At 30.8% G+C, this 20,627-nt stretch overlaps 2 protein-coding genes across 2 annotated transcripts; one reads left to right on the plus strand and one right to left on the minus strand.

The window, feature by feature from the left end:
- LOC111699712 (uncharacterized) lies at positions 1-10,125 on the minus strand. The gene is made up of 10 exons (XM_023470438.1): positions 10,061-10,125; positions 9,345-9,400; positions 7,936-8,010; positions 6,961-7,015; positions 5,726-5,804; positions 3,532-3,591; positions 2,808-2,888; positions 2,178-2,284; positions 1,041-1,158; positions 1-295 (listed from the first exon to the last, which is right to left on the minus strand). Exons 1-10 carry the CDS (start codon positions 10,098-10,100, stop codon positions 61-63), a joined length of 906 nt encoding a protein of 301 aa, XP_023326206.1. The 5' UTR covers positions 10,101-10,125; the 3' UTR covers positions 1-60.
- A 2,366-nt stretch (positions 10,126-12,491) lies between these two features.
- Positions 12,492-20,347, plus strand: LOC111699733 (uncharacterized). The gene is given in 10 exon segments (XM_023470464.1): positions 12,492-12,616; positions 13,694-13,759; positions 14,096-14,128; positions 14,131-14,192; positions 15,132-15,226; positions 17,173-17,300; positions 17,467-17,470; positions 17,517-17,596; positions 18,129-18,301; positions 19,986-20,347. Coding segments are annotated over 10 exon segments (945 nt in total). The 5' UTR covers positions 12,492-12,604; the 3' UTR covers positions 20,278-20,347.
- The last annotated feature ends 280 nt before the right edge of the window (positions 20,348-20,627 follow it).

A 20,627-nucleotide genomic window follows, 5' to 3' on the forward strand; every position in this document is an offset into this window, starting at 1 on the left:
CAGGTTTTAAAAAGTATATTTATTAAATATTTTTCTACATCTTATTTTCAAAATGATAATTCAATATAATCCAGTTAACATACACCTAATACCTCCCCCTCCTACAGTCTCAATAGTCTCAACATTTGATGTAATAACCCCACATGAGGCTAGGATTATATTCTGCTGCTCTAAAGTAAGGCTGCCCCAACCACGTGTTGAAATTATCAACTTCCGGTGGCCATCTTGGTTTAGAACTTCCAAGGAGTTTGCCGCAAAGTTTTTAATTTGCTTATTGAAAAGAGAAATCACTTTCCTAAAATAAAAAAAAAAACTTTTAAACTCAAGTTATAATTCCAAATACTCCAATAACCATAAAAACAAAGTAACTGTGCATTAATTTACACAGATAGGGGGACATCTTTTCACTGAAAGGGTGATCGTGCAATATAATGGCGCAAAGACAGTGACTCATAAACATAAGCAGCGCCATAAATGGACGGGCAAAGGGAAGCAAGAAAAAGAGAGCCTGCAGACATGCAGACAGAGAAAGGAGAAAAAAGATGAACATTTGAAATGATCAACTATGCCACTTTATTTTATGAAAATTATTAAAAAAAATTATAAAACACTTGTAAAAAACACCCATGTCAATTTTCAATTAGTACGTTATTTTTTTTTGCTTTCAATATCAAATATACATAAAATAGTTTAATGTCGTCTATCTATTTCATAGTGCACTACGGTATGAGTCTCACTGTATGAGCTATTATTTTCTTGTTAGTTTAAAGTAGTACTTGTCTGGATTTGGGATTATTATCTAATGCTTCCTGGGATACAAGAACAAATCCAGAGCAAAGGAATTGAGTCTTTGCAACAAATCCCAATTTTCTAATACCTATATATCTACAACCAAATTATGTAAACCTTAGATATTTCAAACTTTAATTGTTTGATATAACAGAAGTCATAGTTTGAAATAACTAAGGCCTACAACATTGGGTTGTTAAGATATAGCTATTTAAAAACCAGAGTTTGTGGCAAAGACTCAATTCCTTTACCTATTAGTTTGAAGAAGTACTTGTCTGAATTCTGGATTATTATCTAATGCTTCCTGGGACACAAGAACAAATTCAGAGCAAATTGAAAGAACAACATTTGTGTGGTACACAGCCCGACCTAAACAGAATAATGTTATTGACTCTATAATCCAAAAACAAATGAATCTGAATTATTGAACTTTATAATTAATCTCTATAGCACTGCGGATTAAATGTCATCCTTATTAAATCGTAACTTCATGTGACCCTCCGTGCACAGATTAGTCAGAACTCAGAATTACAATGATACCATTTAAACCTTTGACTGATCATTGAGGATTGAGAACTCAGTGTATATATCTATTACATCCTATGTAAAAATCCATAAATTGGAGTGTTGTATGTAAAGGGTTACCCACAAAGGATGAAAGTTCAGAGACGACTGTACGGAATTTATACTGTTTATTTCCTAATGTTCATGAATTTCTGCAAATGTATACATATTTCGCTCTTTGAGAAATAATTAAATAAAATCCATGATATTTGGAGTGGACGACTTAGTCCAACCATGGGGTTAGCACATTTTATTCTTGATTATTTAGTCTGAGCTGAAAACTTTAGAATGGTTGATATTGAGATTAATGCTTGATCCTCTCTTTTTCTTCATCTCGAGACTAATCTATATAATCTTGTATCCTGAAAAGTGTATAAAATTCAACCAATCAGAGTCGCGAATATGAAGCCGATAAATTTTGCGCGCTATTTAAGATTAATATACAGAAACGGAAGGGACTCTCTAAATTTAAAAAACCGGTTTTTGATTTTTATCTACTATATCCAAGAAAAAACGGTTTAAGAAGAAAATCAAAAGTGTGTCCATTGGATACTCAGATTAAGTAATCGGGATTAAGGATATCTCATTCTAAAATTTTCAGCTCTTGTAAACTTTACAAATTATGGTCGCGGGGGCCTTTTATGTTAAGTAAGATTAGAAAAATCATGCAATTTTAAATTTCGTCGTTATAAACTTGCAATCGATATTTACCGTAATTATGTATTCCCCTCTTTTGATTGAGGATCATTGATTGAGTAAAGTTAAGTTCCTTTTACCTTGCTCGTCTTTTACCTTGCTCGTCTTTTACCTTGCTTGTCTTTTACCTTGCTCGTCTTTTGCACTGAAAATGCATTTATTATAATTGATAAATTGGCAGAGATCGTTTAGAACAGTCTCATGAGTTCTCTCTGATGTGCAGGCAAAAGCAATCCTGAAAAAATGTTAATGTCAATTTTTTTATCTTTAAATAATATTATTCCTTGAATCTTCAGATAACTACATTAAACTTAAATCCATTCAATTTTAGTTTCAAATATTCATATTTTCTCCAAAACTCTCTCATTTGAACACTGAACAGTCATAGATTAGTAGAAGCAAATAATTATAATGTAAAGATCAAAAACTTAGCGCAGTCTTTGGTAAAGATAGTTATTTCTGAGGTGTACGCATTTTTGTCCTGCAGTGTACTGTATCTGAGCTGTAAAGTAAACACAAGACAGATGTCGCATGCCTGACATGGAATCCATCTTTCACATAAAAAATCAATGAAATATTCAGGTCACAGGAAACTATTATGTGAATTATCAAAATTATAATTTATTCAAAGATTCAAATAAAAAGTTCTTCCTTCAGGGCATTTGTATGGAAAAACTGTATTGTAAATTAAAATTTATAATTTTACAAAAATCCTGTTTTGTGGTTCTCCCTGCATGTTGAAAAGAGATGCGATAAACCTGTTTTTGTGATCAAACACAACAGATCCAGTTCCTTCAAGAAACATATTCTCCTTCTCATAGTGGGACAGATCCAATATTCTAGATTAATTGGATTTTCATATAATTAAAGGGAGTGTTCACCTAATTTAAGGGAGTGCTCACAAAATTAAAGGTAGTGTTGACTTATTTGTATAAGATATTAATACAAAACTTAATTTTTTTTATTAAATTTTCGCGTAAAATTCCTTCAAGTAATCGAACATTTTCAATAAAATTAAACATATTTGAATATTTTAAAATATTTATAATGATTTTTTAAAATTTTTTACATCAAAAGTTAACTCCGAGTTGTTTGGTCATTATGACTATACATTTTAATCATTATCATTGCATGTAATCATACATCGAACAGATCATTTTGAAAATTGATTTAAAAATCCGTTAATTAGCGATATATTAAATTAATTGTAATAATTAAACTGACCCCTTAATAGAATAAAACTAAAAAACAATTTCTTCGTATGCTTGCCCTAAGTAATTATGTAACGTAAATAAACAGCAAATTTTGAAAATTAACGGAAAATACAATGGTAACCAGAAAACTCTGGAATCAAATTATAACTATAACTCCAATGAGTATGAGACACAGCAATTGTGTAGACCCATAAATTAAATTATTAATTTGAACTGTGTCTGGTCAAATTATTTAGCGTTTAACAACATGAAATGCTCTCATCAATACCTTGAATATCCATATTTGTCCTGAAGATTAGAAACTATATCCATCCTTCTCTCTTCTCTTCTACAATATCATGATTTTTTAAAATAAAAATTCATTTTTCGAGGCTTTTATTAGGCTTTGCGCCCCCTTTCCTGTTAATGATTTTAGATTTTATAACTGTTGTTTTAAAAGTTGGCCGTTTTAAACATCATAAATTTTGGCGGATTATTTTTTTCGAATTGCACGCATTTTCAAAAAAATTCAACTAATTTGCAGAAATTTTTGTCTAATTTTGATGTTCTATAAACCTTCCCTGGGTGTTTATGTGACAGGGTGGTCCCAAACAAAGTTTGGGCCCTATCGGTTCATCCGTTTTGACGCTTATCGCACGGTTACAAAAAGACCAACACCCAACCAGATAAGCAAAGTTTATACATGTATAGATTTAGATTATTGAAAAATATGTTGGTGTTCGAATTTATCTGTGAACTTTTAAAAAAATTTCAGAATTTTTAGCCAATATTCTTTATATACTCTTAGATTCAACATATTTTCTTTTCTTTAATATTCAAAATTAAACTTTATTTTTAAACATTAGTAAATTCCAAATTAGTGAACTCCTTAACAAAACAATATCCTTTAGGTTTTCCTTAAAATATCATATTTTTAAAGGATTTTTTTATTAAAGCATTATATCCCGGATGCAGGCAATCTTTATGAAGTTTGTAACTAGAAACGCCGCTTATGATTTTGTATTGATCAATTATGAATATGGTACTCCGAATATTTTCAGATATTCTCCATTATACCTTGAAAGTTTGCAAATTACGAAATTCGCAATAGCTTTCACACTTCCACAAATCTCGTAAAAAGATTAGACAAAGACGACCTTCATTCTAATTATTTAGCGGTTATGGTTATACACTACAGTGCTTTAATTGTAAGAAAGCGTAATTTCAATAGACGATCTATGCAATACGGAAATGCTCTGTTTACAATTGGACCCCTAACTGTCACATCAAGTATAAATCCATGTTATTTGTTGCTTTGATTTAATTGTAAATTTTTATTTATGCATTTCTTGCTGACGATTAAGAAACAATGGAGAATTTATCAGAATTACACTCTTGAATTTTGATCGCATGAAGGTTTCAATTGTACTGTCGTAAATTAGGTCATTGCCATGTAATTTCATAAAGTGACAGCGTCTACGCCTTAAATATTTGTCTGAATAAAAAAAAATATTCTTAATTGTGGTAAGCATATTTTTACAGCATAGTCAAAGAAGGAAATTTGAAGGATCTTTACATGCTTTTAAGAAAGAAAAATGAGAAGATCTTCCTCATTGTTAATCCAAATAGGCTAAAGAGATACAGTTGCAAAATTGGTCATGTGACATGTAGTCAAAGAGAATAGATTATATATTAGAGAGGAATTTACTAGAAAAAAGTGTAAAACGGCCATTTTGTTGTACTGTTTCCATAATGCAGGTGTACTTCACATATTTGCGCTATATAACCTTTTGGGCCCTGGAACATCATTTTATAGAAAATCTAAAATTAATATTAAAAGAAAACCAAATTATGAAATAGGCTGGTTTCATAATTGACCAATGATCATTTCACATACACTCTATGCCTTTCACTTTACAAACGATGATTTTCCGTTATAACTATAATCAAATGATGTTTTTTATTCACCTAATTCATTTTATAAAGTTTATTTAACAGCTTTAAAAAATTTGAAATTGAAATGGATAGTCTAGGGAACATACTGTATTAATGTACTAGCTACTGCATATAATTTGTGAACATTTACATGATTTGTACACTTTGAATTCCCTTTCAGGCTAAAAGGGACTGAAAAAATTCATACCGAGGGATTGTCTAAATTCCACTCTAATATATATTCTATTCTCTTTGCATGTAGTGCTTTAAATTGAGAATCACTTTAAATTAGGTTTACAGTACCTTTTAGGCTGCCTCTGGTATAGGATCCTAAAAGCATTTTAAAGTTTTTATTTCTGCGAATTTCTCCTTTGCTTCTTATTAACAAGAAATGTCCGAGTCTGTTTTGTCGAGAAACCGCAAATTAAAATAAACAATTAAAAGGACCAAGATCATTGATATCTAATTCGTACTTGATCAGTCAAATTGGATATTGCCATCTTTGAATGGATCGGGTCACTTGAAATTACGCTTACGGTCCCTTTGACCTGTTAGGGGTTAGCATAGGGTAGAGGATAATTTCCCCTGTTTCGTGACACGAGATCCAGTTGTTAGGGAATATCGAATCTAAACAGGAAAACACTGTGAACTAAAATATTCACATTATCGCCGGGTAACCCTATCAGGATTGTGCGACGAGGTTATAGTATATTATATGCAGTGCAGTGATGATGTACGCTAATCCTTTACCAGAGATAAGTGAGTTACAGAGATCGATTATCACCTATAGTATGCGATATTTTCCACAGCATGTTCTATTGTGTAGAAGTACTGTATACACGACCAATCAGGAGACATCTGTATTCAGTGATATTTATGGACCCTTTGAATAGGAAATGCAAAATCGATAAAAATAGACAATATTCATAAACGTTATGTTTTTTGTTTAAAATTGGAGTATTTCTTTAAAAGTTGTAAAACTTGACCCCTGAATGCTACAAATGGCCGTTAGATGTTAGTCAAAAAAAATTACATATGGAACCGTAGCATGGCGTGCCGGGACACTATAGGCCTGCTCAGCCTATCCAGGTAGAGTGTATTTTACTATTATACTCTTCAACGGTCAATCTGTATTCTGTATATCACAGTATTTGGGGGATTTCTGAAAACAATTTTTTCTGATTGTTCATTTCAACTAATCTATTCATTTAAAGAGGTAGTTGAGCTGAGAATGCATTTTTTAGGAGAAATTTTTAGGATTCATTTGAGACCTATCAGTTGTTTTACGATGCATATTTGTTTAGCAAAAGTGAAAATTCAATCTTTAAAATTATCACAGATGTTTTTTAAAAATTATTCAATAACAACTTTGAAATTACGACAAATATAACAAAAATTCTACAGTAAAAAATTAAATTCTAAGCTCAACTACCATGTCTCGCCAGACACTCCCTTTATAAGTATGATTTTTTTTTAATTCTTTAGATCGCTGTAATTAAGGATTAGTATTATCCACTATAATCCTGTTTTTGTAAACAAAAACCAGATTTTAATATTAATCAAATCCATGACGAAAGCACAAAATTCCAAAATAATACTTTTTTGACCTAAAAACTTATGACACATCATTTGGTGTACTGTACAGCTCGCTATAACCGGTTAGATGTCGGCCAGGTTCTTGAAATGAACCGGACTTAACCATCTTTAATGTCACTTATAGAGTAATAATAAAATAATAACATTATTTTTTGTGAAAAAAAACTTTATATCATTTCTTTTATACCTGGTTTAATTGGAGATTCTGTATCATTAAAAAATGTAACAAGTATTCCAGCATCCTTCGAAACCAATTCAGTTAGACAAATAAGTTTGGTTTTTTGTCTCATGAAATTATAAAAAAAAATTAACCTGTTTGCATTGTTAATCACGCAAGCAAAGTTTAGTTAAGAATTTTGCCATTTTTTAAGTTTCATTCAAAATCTATATATAAATATGTAAAGTCTGCTGGTTTGTTGGCTCATTCGTTTTGGATCAAATATAAATAAAAATGGCTGAGCCGATTAGACCTCAATTTTTCTTGAACTCAAATGACTCAATATGGGTAGTGTATAAACAAATGGTTTGAAAACGGTAAATTTTGTTATTTTCTGATTAAAATTGCATGATATTTTTTAACCGTCAAAAAAAAAATTTTCGCCGTTAACGCTGTTTATACGGTAATTAAAAAAAAAACAGAAAATGCTGTTAACTGAATGAACGTTCCTTTCTAACCTTTGAAATTAACTGCTAACTGAAATTTTTTTAATAGTTGGAACTAACCGTTAACGAAACGGCTAGAAAAAGTTGGAACGTGCCCAGCCCTATCCAAGACGTCCTGAAGTTAAAACTTTACTACTCAGTCACAGGGTTACCCGCAAAGGATGAGACTTCAGAGACTGTACGGAAATAAAACTGTCTGTTTCCTTAATCAATGTCTCCATGCAATTCCAGACTGGTGTTTTCAATGTTAAATGATTAACTAAGCGATTAAAAGACTGAATTCAATACGAAAGACCTAATTACACCATTAGTTTCAGATTGTCTTTACAGGCTCATTCTTTGCGGGTAACTCTGTATTTTAACAGAAATATGGACATAGAACGGCCTGAAGTCCGAACTCATGTGTCGTGAATCTTGAGATTAAATCTTAAAGATTAACGTCATTACGTTTATAAGTTCCGACCCCTAGAAGCCTCAATGTTAATATTTGAAGAAAAACCTGAAGCTTCTGGATCAAATTATCAAATTCAACCAATGCCAAATTCTTCCAATCTCCGTGTGTAGCACTAGCATTCTGCAATAGTTATTACAAAAGATTGAAATTTTATATATGTTTTTATCTTGACTGCTTTAATTGAATAGCCATAGAGAACCTTATTTGTAACCAGATAAATGTCCTTTTCTAATGCTTGTAAATGAAAACTAGAGAAGCTATACGAGGTCACAAAGTCGTATCAGTAATACGCATAGATTTAACTTTCTCCAGTTAGCTTTTGTCCAGTTAGCAATATTATATTGGGCTTAATGTTAAGATTATGGAATTGGGGGCGCCAACCCTTAACAAAATACCCCCCCCCATTAAAAAAATTCCTGAATACGCCCCTGATAACTTGATAATAAATAAACGACCAATGAATATCAAATTTGAAGTGCTTTACTTGCACACCCCGGACTAACCAGAGTGAGAGGCATTCGGTTTATTCTATTTGAAATCATTTTTTGAAATCAATTTTGGTAATCAACAATCTTTAAACCTACGGATTTGTTTGTTCTATACTTTTCATTCAAGACGAATATGCAGACAAAAAAGTACTTAAGAAAAAGGCTAACAAATGATGCTTAATAGATCAAATTGTGATCGAATGTTACATCTTTCTGGAATATTGACAGAACCGTTAAATCCACGTGTGCAGGACACTATGGTGTTTTCCACTGAAAGTAAGCTTTTCAAAATCTAGTAAGCCTTCTTTTTACCTTAAAAATCAGTGAAATTTCAAACATTTCAATAATTGTGTCATTTAATGAATTTAAAACTAAACATATTTCTCAATTTCTTCGTCAATTTTGATTGTGCAAGAAAAAAAACACATTTTGGAATTTCCCGAGACTTGAAGTTTGTCATGCTAACTGTTTAACAGGAATACCACTTAATTGAATACCGTAAAAAAAGACTTTCGTAAAAAAGACAAAAGTCGTCACTTAAAAACAAGAACAAGACTCAAGTGTTGTACATTTTATAATATAAAATAAGGAATAATATTCACACTTTTTAACCACTTCTATTATTCTTTAAAGTTATACCAGCTTGGAAATTAATTTATTATGAAAAACTGGTAAATACAATGTACATACTGTGTCATACTGTATTTAATGATAATTGTTGACTTCAAACTATAAATTTAATCCAACACTCGTCTTCCTATTCCACAACTTTATGAGACCCACTGTTTACATATATAAATCAGTTTGTCTGTTTGTTTGTCTGATCATAAATCAGAAACCCTTTGACCGATTTGTCTCAAATTTTGTTTGTGGAACTCAGCAGAGCCACGGAAATATTTTTAATTTGTTTTTGAGACTTAAAATCGGTAAAAATCGACCAAGTGCGGGTAAACGGTAGATATTTACCTGAAAATGATTTGTTATTGCAGTTTGTTGGTTAAAGCAAAAATGTGATGGTCTGACTGCAATCCATCATTAGATTTGATAAAATAAAATTTTAAAGGGCCTAGATTTTAAAATTTCTATTTTTTATTTTTTATTTTCTTCATTTCGCTTTTTTACCTTTTATAAGTAAAAAAACAAGCAATTTTTATTATATATTATAAAGATATATCAATTAAAGATGTGTTTTTTTTGTTAATTAGCTTCTTTTTATTTTTTAATGTAATCAAAGATAAATCCAAAATATTAGAAAAGTGCAAGTAATGCGTAAGCATAGAATCATTTTAAGCTTAAAAATTTTTAATTGAAAAAATTTAAATATCGATTTTTTAGCCTGTTAATAAAAATTTCGAGTTTTGAAGAAAAACTTTGATTTTTTAAACTTATGTACTGTACATTCAATACAGGGTGAGTAAAAAACCGGGATCATCAATGTTTTAGACAAAAATTCAAAATTTTTTGTTTTGTTCAGATATTTATCAAAAATGATTTTAAAAAATTTTGGAACGTTGAAAAAAAGTCAGCGAAACAATTCATATTTTTAGAATTTGTTGTGGTAACATTTTTATGCACAAAATCCGAATAAACCAAGAATTTTGAAATTTTTTTCCAAAACATCGATATTCCCGGTTTTTTTACTCACCTAGTATAGAAAAACTGAGGAAGGTTTATCATTCTGCCTAAAAATACAGATTTCGGTGATTGTTGTAACACAGGCATTGTTGGAAACTGACTTAATTTTGCATATGTTTATTGTGTATCTCATCCCATATGCGTCCGTTTGAGATTTTAATACAGTGTGTCTCATGCATTAAACAGGGTGTAGTTTATAATATAATTTTTAAATTTCTTTTTATCGATTTTGATTGCTATTATATCGTTAGAACTGACGAGTCCTAGACCGAAATATATTTTCAAAAAATGTGAAACTAACATTTACTTGTTTTACTCTATATCAGAGGTTTGGTCCATCACCATCACCGAATTTTAATTTATATTAGTTTTGAATATCATTTACAATCCCCCAATAAACTTTAAATTGATTGACAAATACGAGATCGTCTTTGTTTAGATGCATCAGTTATTTCAAAATTCAAAATATTATGATGTTTACTAAAATTTATTTCATAAAAATGATAGAAGTCTGCAGAAGTGTTGTGTTATAGAATTTCCAGCGAAAAGGGAAAATCGTTACGCGAAAATTTCGCATTTTTGGGATTTCGTTCGCTCGCAAAAAAAAAAACAAATAAGAAAATTTCGTGGGAGGCCCTAGTTGTGTATGTAATGTCTCTGCGAGATGAACAGCATGAAGACGATTTCGAAATCGTCACTTTCTTCTCATGTTTATCCATGGCACACCCTGGACCTAAAAAAATAATTTCAACTAACCCCGAAACAATAACTTTTCTTTAAAAAAAAGACTCAAAAAACATTTTGCTTGCACCAAATTTCTGTAAACAAATCCAGGAAAGGGGAATTTTTTTCCGGGATGTAGAATAGGAAGACGACATTAAAGCAATACTGAGGTGTATTTGATGTTGTTTCAAAGCAAATACCTTTACTAGTAAGATATTAAATCACCTGCTTAGTTATATGTGTCTGTTTACACTGCACATTAGCTGTGCCTCATTTTCATTGGCCTGTTTAAAGTCGAAACTGGAGTTTAAAATCAACTAAACCTATTTCAGAGTTTTCTGGTTATCACTGTAGACGGGTAAAACTTCGTACAGGTTTGGATCATGCAATAAGACGACAGTAAGGAATTTTCTAAAATTTATTAAATTCCTCAGCTGTACACAACTTTCTCTATCTGTGAAAGATTATTTAATAAACATTTTAAAACACTATTTGAGTAGAATAGTTTCAATTCAACCTTCATATTGTTATATTTAAAAAGTTAGATGTCGTCATTACAGTCTCCTTTACATTGTGCGCAACCCTGGAGCTCGTATCTCTACATTTTTTTATGAAAGTATAATGCAGTGTCCGAATTTGATGAATTTAAGCCGCGTCTCAAATCCCCCAAAAACCGGTTTCAATTGAGCGCCGGCTTAAATCTTAAAAAATTGAATACAATTTTAATTAATTTGAGCCGCAGCTTAAATATAAAGGGACAGACCGGCCATTTAAGGTAGTTAAACAGAGTATGCAATGCAGTGTAGTGGACAAATTCTTTAGGATTCATTTGAGACATATAAAACGTTTCCACGAATTATATTTACTGAGTTTGAGTGCAAAGTCGACGTCAAAATCGTGAATTTGAGTGGGTACGTTTTTTTTAATTATTAAATAACGATGACGAAAAATAAAGTAAAAATTATACAGTAAACTGATTAGATGTTTAGAAACATATTTCTCAAAATCAATTTTCAATAAATCAATTTTCTATGAACTTATTCGCAGATTTCTAAAAATTCTTTAAATGTCGTCTTTTCAATAAAAATTCCAGAAAATCGGCAGAAAGTATTCGTGAATAATCAGAGATCATAGATACTAATAATTGAATAAGATTACTTATTTTCTATTAATTTTATTTTCTCTTAAACAACTAATCAGTTTACTGTAGAATTTTATTTACATTTTTTGCCTTTGTTTTTTAATAATTAAAAAAAAAAACAATTCTGAGAACGAATCCACCCAAAAGTACGATTGAACGTCGACTTTGCGCTCAAACTCAGGATTTACAGATCTTTAAAAAGTTTTATATGTCTCAAATGAATCCAAAAGAATTTGTCTACAACACTGCATAGTACATACTCAGTTCAACTACCTTACATAGCAGGTCTGTCCCATTAAGCCGCGGCTCAAATACATTAAATTCTGCCTCTGAATCAAAAAATGTCATGGAATCTTGCATACATAGACTATAGAGTATTTTAAAAATTCGACTTTGACGTCTTTTATTTTATTTACTTTCAGTGTAGATAGATATCTACATAATGTGACTGATTTATATAGATAGTCTATACTAGCATAGATAAATGGGTAGAAATATATATATATATATTCAGATAGAAAGATAGATAGATAGATAGATGAAAAGATAGATTGATATAGGCTGACCCCAAGCTTTCCCTTCCATGGTCAGCCTTATTTAAGACTATAAGACTACAGGTGACACAGTACATCGTTAACCGTACATGAGATGCTCAGTGTAGACCTGCTGCACACTGTACAGTTATAATTGCTGATAAAACATATGTTATAACCATTAACCGTGCAATATGGTACTGAAGGTAAAGAACAGGGGTAACTTTAATAAAAGAGAACTATAATAAGTTTCTTAATACTAAAATCCGTTAAAAAGACTCAAAAACGTGCTATCGACAATTGATGCCTTATATTTTATCGTAAATTCAAAAATCTCTCACAAAATTCTCCAAAAATAAGTCAAATTAGGAGTTTTTTTTAGACTTTTAAATGATGGTGTCAATGTCATACAGAAAATAAAACAGTGGAAGAACAATCTGGATCGTTTAGAGAAATTAAAAAAGTATCGTTTTTCAAAAACGAACGAAAAAAACATACCAAAAACGTTCATTAACGATTTTTTTCCGAAAAAAAAGTTTTTCAACTATTGTTTTTTCCAAAAAAAAAAAATTTTAACTGAAAGACCGATTTATTGAACAAACAACTTTACGGAATAAACGGTTTTACTTAACGATCGTTCAGTGAAAAAACGAACAAAATGAATAGAAAATTTAAAATAAGAAAGAACGAAATAATGTTTTTTAAGGGTTAAAAAAACGAATAAAATGAGTTGTTTACGAATGATAAACGAATTAAATGAAAAACTGAACGCGCCCATCTTTAAACACAAATCTTGTAAAAATATTTTGTTTTTTGACGTTTAAGATACTTTTGCGTAATATTATAACTTTAACTTTAAAATTCTCACAATTACCTTTGAATTATCTTAATTCTGAATGTTTCCCTAAAATGTGGAACTAGGTGTTGATCGTGTATATAAAACGAGTCAAAAACATGCTAAAAAGTTAAGTTTAAAATTAAAATCTGTTTTCGACGGTTAATGTTTTATTTTTGCGTAATATTGAATAGAAAACTAAAAAATTCTCACTTTTAACCTTTTTCTTTTCAATTCTAAATATTAAAGAAAATATCATGCAACACGACTAAAAAAACATTCTTTTAATCTTAAAATTTCATATAGAATATTCTCTTAAAAAAACTAAAACTGTAATTTCTCATCACACCACTAAATCATCCAAATTAAGATATCTATAATATTTGTAATCTTTTATTTTAGAGAATTTTAAATATTTTAAGATCTTTTTCTAATCTTATATTTACAGGTGGGGGATCGGGTGCTCACAAAAACCCCTGAAAATCTTCAAGAATTCTTTGACGAAAACCCCGAGGTAAACATCTTTATTTTTACAAAAATGATAAATTAGAGATTTCGTGAAAAGAGATCTTTTATTGTAAGGTTTAAAAGGAACATATTTTATTGTTTAAAATAAAAGTATACTTGAAAGCTTTTTCTGGTCAAGCATGAATTATATATCAATGTTTTTAAATAAAAAAATTATTATTTTTAATTGTAGTTTTTCTATAAAAAGTAGGAATTATCAGAATTAAAAACTTTTAAACTTAGAAAAACGATTGATTAGATGAAGGTTTCCAAGGTACCATTGTGAATCAGGCTTTGGAAGGTCACTTGAATTTACGCTTACAGCCCCTTTAATAAATGCTAGGTTTGTGAGAATAATATAGATCTACTGGATACTCCTACTTGCAAAGGGAAGGTGTTCTCTTCCTAACCCAGAGAAGACAAGCAACCAGTGATTACAGGTCTAGGAAACAAACAAACAAACAAACATCCAAATATCCAAATAAACAAACAAATAAATATATTCAATGAAATCAACAAATGAATTTTTTTTCTATAATTAAAAATAATCAAAATCCTTTATTTGATTTGTTTCATTCAATTTTGGGAACCACTGCACTGTATTAAATCAAACTGTAAAGAAATTGCATTTTGTATCTTCACAAAAGAAGACGACACCACTTATGGTTATAAGCAGTCCAAAAAAGATTCAACACAGCAGTTGTGCAGTCAACTCAGACCCAATTTACTTTTATTTTTTTATGTAAACTATTTGCTTGGAGCAACATTAATTACAAATAAAAAGTTGTTTGATTGTCGTCTTTCTTTTCCTAATTTCTACGAGTCTCCATGTTGAATTCTTCGTCTTCATTAAACCCCTGGGACTATTTGATATTTATGTTTGAAATTACCATCACGCAGCAAAAATTGTTCAATTAAACTTACAAAATTTGTTTTTATTTAAAAAAAATGGGTCAGCAAAAGCACTTTAAAAAATCAACAATCTCTAAGGGAGGTCGATTTTTCAATTTTTTCGAAACATGTCCATATGGTTGTCAAAATTGGTTGCTCTCTAGGGCCAAACAACTACTATTTTTAACCAATTTTTATGATTTTCACAATTTTGAATTTAGTGTTTCAAGGCAGATTTTTTTGGTACCAATATGAACATATTTTGAAAAAAATAAATATTTTTCCTGGCACTAGTAAGTCATTATTTACAAAAATGTGATGAATTCAAAAGTGAGAAAAAATATTTTTGTTTTGCTTTTTTAATTAGAAAAAACGTGTATAAAAAAATGCCAAATTGTCCCACCCTTAATTTAAAGTATAACTATAAAGGCTGAAAGTTTAAAAAATTTTAAATAACTTTTTAAGATTATTTTTTTCATCTATTTTAGAGAAAACCCAGCGGTACAGATTCTTGGTTCACATGCTGCTATGACTTGTCACATTGTTATTATGCGACATACAGCTAGTCATGTCGCATCATTAGGTATTGTTATTATGCGACATACAGCTAGTCATGTCGCATCATTAGGTATTGTTATTATGCGACGTACAGGTAGTCATGTTGCATCATTAGGTATTGTTATTATGAGACATACAGCTAGTCATGTTACATCATTAGGTATTGTTATTATGAGACATACAGCTAGTCATGTTGCATCATTAGGTATTCTTATTATTAAACATACAGCTAGTCATGTTGCATCATTAGGTATTGTTATTATGAAACATACAGCTAGTCATGTTGCATCATTAGGTATTATTATTATTAGACATACAGCGAGTAATATCGCATCGTTAGGTATTGTTAATATGCGCCTACTGCTAGTCATGTTGCATCGTTAGGAATTGTTATTATGCGACATACTGCTAGTCATGTTGCATCGTTAGGAATTGTTATTATGCGACATACTGCTAGTCATGTTGCATCCGTAGGAATTGTTTGTATGCAACATACAGCTAACCATGTCACTGAAAATTCAAAATGCTTCATTCCTTTATTCCTTCTGCTTATCTGAATTTAAATAGCATGTCAAGCTAAAGTAAATTACAAGTAAAATCTTACAGTTTAACCAAGAAATACGGATATATCGAAAGAATTTATAAAATGTCGTCTTGACAGTTTTTCAATTGGTTTTTTACTAACATACCTTATCTCAGTAAATGTGAAAATAAATAAATAGCCACGAAATATGCGGGAACAGTTTAAAGAGCTCCATATGATTATTAAATCAAAAAACGAGATATCTGAAGCATTCTATTTCAAAGACGACAATTTATAACTTTGTTTGATGTCTCCAAAGTTTTGGGTTAAACTGTATATATTTTAATCCTTTAACATTCCCATATTGATGAGCTTCTAAGAAGAACGAAATTATTTTAAATTGCTGATATTCAACCAGATAAACTTCTCTTACTTGTAAAATCAAAACTAGAGGAGCTATGAGATCACAAAGTCGTACCTTTAATGTCTCAAATGTTTTACCTTCTTCTGTTAACTAGTTCAGTGTGACCTTTTGAGTATTTTATAAAATCGACAAAACGAATTATGAATTAAATCTGAATTAGTTCAAATTAAGAATTACCTTAACGTTTTTCTAAAGTTTGCAGCAAGGGAAAACTGCAAGGATGTCAAATTTGTTTTTACAAAATAAGCCGAAATATGATTGAAAGATGTACGAATAAGAAGAAAATGAAGAAAAAAAATTAAAATTTAAAAATAAAAATGTAAAAAAATTATCATTTACATCAGACCTATTAATTAGTCCCTTCATGGAACGTGATTTGATTTTGGAAAATCTAATTGAAAACAAGTATATATTACCTATTTCAACGTGTAGTGAAAGCTGGTGTGTCTCTTAAAATAATGACCACTCTCCATTAAACGCTAGTATACCTTCGGCCAGAGTACTGCATAGTACTGCAGAATGCACCGAAAGTTTAGTTGAGTGTGTGACCCCCCCTGTAAAAGATGCCATTTAAAATATTTTGTCAGATTATGTCTTCAAATGTTTAGATAATTTTGACAATTTTGACAATTTGATGGGATACAATTAATTAGAAAATGCAGAAATATTCAAACTAAACATTTAAATATTTAAACAAATTTACCCTCATTAAATTGACATTTTCATAACTTTCGTTACCTCTTACTAACAGAATTTGAAAAAAAAATTGAAATAAAAAAATTTCGATTTTTGAAAAAAATTAGATTTTTAAAAATACAAAATTTAGAATTTGTTTAGCCTATGTTACCCCCTTGGTTCCTTACAAAAATGGTCCAGCCGTTTGGTCGGCCATAGGAAACATACAAATGTCTTGTTTTATTATATAGATGATAACATTCAATAGCTTGTAAAAACTTTTTTCAACTTTTGATAATTATTGAATCTGAAATGCTAAAACTTTTTTAACAGTTTGTTTAATGTGCAGGTCATTTTGACAATTTCTCCTGTTGGCAGTTTGGGGACGAAAATTCAGCTCACAAAGAAGGTTTAAAAACAATGATTGAGGAAATAGAACATTTATCCCAGGATCATCTTGATCAAGGATATATCCAGGTTTATAAATAAGAAAAATTAAACCACAAAAAAGTTTGTTTCATACAATTTTAACTTACATGTTTACCATGTATTATTTGCTTTTAACAAAAAAACACTCATTTAATTTCATTTAATTTTTCCAAAAGTGGCAATAAAAACGTTTTCCTTAATTCTTTTGATAAAGAAGTGTCTTAAGATTTTGGAGAAAAAACTTAAATTGCATTTTTTCAACAGTGTTCTTGTTACCCCCTGTAGTGTTCTTGTTACCCCCATTTAGTGTTCTTGTTACCCCCTGTAGTAATCGTATTTTAGAGGTCAGTTCAGGGTAATGGTGCATTGTCTTTACGCGATATCGTTAACGAAACGTTCGTTTTTGAAAATTAACGAAAGATTCCTTTAACGAACCGCAAAAACCGTTAATTTTACATCGTTAACTAATGGAAAGTAAAGCCGTTCTTGAATAAAAATTTAGCTGTTGAAAAAAGAGTAAACAAATTTGTTTCCAAAAAACAGCGACTTTATTACTTTTTCTGATTAAAATTGCGTGTAATTTTTGTATGTATTTTGATAATTTAAAATATCGTCTTCTGCGTTTGCCTCGCTTATTTCGTGAAAAATAGAGTTATTATGTATCTTGATGTGTTTTTTACGTGCTTTGATGTTTTTAAAAGTTGTTTTTAAATGTTGTTCAGCTATGTTTACATGCAATTACCGTTAATGGCTGGTTTTTGGCCAGGAGTTATTAATTTCTAAAATATTTTTAATCAATATTATTGAGAAATGATCAACTAGCAGCTAGCTGCGAAACCACGTATGTAAGATTTTGAATGAAAATGATGTTTTTAGGTTATATATTTTTGTGTCGGACCCTACAATACTCAACAAGATAAAGACGGTAAAAACTGTGCAGTTCTGATAGGAATAGCGATAGATCTTAGAACTCAAAATATCTTTCCTGCTTCTTTTCCATGGAACAATTTCGAGGATTTTTCTACACAACTTCAGGACCGTTTTCTTAGGTAAGCAGCTCTTCATGACCGTTTTCTAAGGTAGGCAGCTTCATGACCGTTTTCTTAGGTAGGCAGTTTCATGGCCGTTTTCTTAGGTAAACAATTCCATGATCGTTCTCTCAGATAGAGTACTCCATGACCGTTTTCTTAGGTAAACAATTTCATGACCGTTCTCTCAGATAGAGTACTCCATGACCGTTTTCTTAGGTAGGCAGCTTCATGACCGTTTTCTTAGGTAAAAAATTCAATGATCGTTCTCTCAGATAAAAAATTTCATGACCGTTCTCTCAGGTAGAGTACTACATGACCGTTTACTCAAATAAACAATTTCATGACCGTTCTTTTCAAGTTACTTGTGGCACTATTTACTTTGTAACAACATCAACTAGACTCTACGAAGTGATGTTTGTAACAACATCAACTAGACTCTACGAAGTGATGTTTGTAACAACATCAACTAGACTCTACGGAGTGATGCTTGTTGTTAGTTTGTTTGGAATCGGATACACAGGTAAAGAGACTGCAAACCAGGGGGGAAGATAGTTCTCTACCTGTGTGCTCAGTTAGCTGTTCTGTACACTTAAAACTGTTTACTAATATTGATATACTATAGGTTAGGCCAGAATCATCTTTTAATAAACAAATATGCGGTATAGTTTATGGCCTATAAAATTAGTAAAGGATTAGCGTACATCATCTCTCTATACACTATAACCTCGTTGCTGAAAACGTAATGTTCAAATGACCCTCCGTGCAAAGATGACGGCACCATTTAAATCTTAATCTAATAAAAAATATAGAAGATAACGTCGTTGTCCTGACGTGAAAATTGTTTGATTCTGATAATTCTTCATTGTTTCCATTAGCAAGAAATGCGCAAGTAACTTTTGCAAACAAACCTCAAATCAATTAAACAGTTTAAAGAAGCTAAAACATTGATACAGGGTGTCCCACGAAACATGACAGGACTTGAATGTCGTCTTGATTTTTGATATAATTTGCTGCGTTTATTTGTCAACCTAATTTTAGAAGTAAATTTCTAGAGATAATAATCACAAAATTCCCCTAGTCCTGCCATTTCCAAAATGTGGTCTGCCTTTTATGTGCTTTCAATATTGCCCGACATATAAAGAATTTCGTTCAGATTTCGACAATTTTGCTTTTATTTAACAAAATTGAAATCTGAACCAAACTCTTTGTATCTCCGGTAATATTGAAAGCACAAAAAACGCAGACCACTTTTTGGAAATGCCAAGGCTAGGAGAATTATGTGATAATTGTTTCAAGAATCATACATGTTAAAGTAGATAGAAGACTAAATGTCACAAATAAATTCAAATATCAAAGACGACTTTCAAGTCGTCTTTCTATTGTCATGTTTCGTGGGACACCCTGTATCTAATTTATCAGCCAATGCTTTTAGGAGTACCGTTGTAAATCGGAAATTGCCATCTTTGCATGGAGAGTCATTTGAAATTGAACTTCACGGGCAGCCGTAGAACATTTGAATTTCCGAGCCGGGTCAACCTTTCCGGTCCCAGTTTGTACTGTACCGCACGGACATTGGCTTAATTAAGCAGACAATCAACAGGATTAGCCGGTGCAACAAGGTTGACGTGGTCAGACTTTATGCTTCGTATATGTTGAATTTCCTTTTACTTTAAAATCTTTTAAGAAATATTTTTTACTTCAGGCGTACTGGTCAAGGAAGTATCCTAAAGGATGAGGAATACTACAAAACCACGAAATCTACATTCAAACCAAAAGCTTTGAGAAATCCAAACACTTATAAAAACCTGCAGAAAAACCTGCCCAAGGAAAGTGATAAAAAGAAAGAAACAGATTTTAATTTTAGCTCCAAGTTAAAGCCTGCAGTGTTCAATGATAAGTATCTAGATACTATGTCTAAGGAGTTTAAAGAAATGAGCGCTAAAGAGAGTGCTCGACAACTGCCAACTGTTGCATTGAAACCAGTGAAAAAATAAAACAGCAACAATCCCAATTTTGTTTTAGAATATCTTGCAAAAATGTAAAATATAGTCTTTTTTGGTTCGATTTATGAGACACAAAAAGAAAAAGGACAATTTACGCCACGAAAAGATGTTGAAAAGATATAGATTTAGTATTTGTTAAAATTTATCAAAATATCATTCTCTTGTTTTTAACTTTGTTAGGTTTTTATCTTTTAGGGGCTCTTTAGCAAACATTTTGATTAAATCTTCATGTCAGATTTAAACCATAGATGGATGAATGGTATATCCATTATTTCTGTCTGTGTTACGCGTTGTCAATGTAGAACAGGTTGAGAGAGAGCCTGTTCTACGCCAACTACGCG

Source organism: Eurytemora carolleeae, unplaced genomic scaffold (genome assembly GCF_000591075.1).
Source record: "Eurytemora carolleeae unplaced genomic scaffold, Eaff_2.0 scaffold262, whole genome shotgun sequence".
In the NCBI taxonomy this organism is placed as follows: Eukaryota; Metazoa; Arthropoda; class Copepoda; order Calanoida; family Temoridae; genus Eurytemora; species Eurytemora carolleeae.

Coding starts and splice junctions, on each gene's coding strand:
- LOC111699712 (XM_023470438.1), bottom strand. CDS start 10,100: ATGCCTGTGTTACAACAATCACCGAAATCTGTATTTTTAG. Junction 9,401..10,060: donor ACCGAAATCTGTATTTTTAG/GCAGAATGATAA, acceptor GATGGATTGCAG/TCAGACCATCACATTTTTGC. Junction 2,889..3,531: donor GACAAATATGGATATTCAAG/GTATTGATGAGA, acceptor CAATTAATCTAG/AATATTGGATCTGTCCCACT.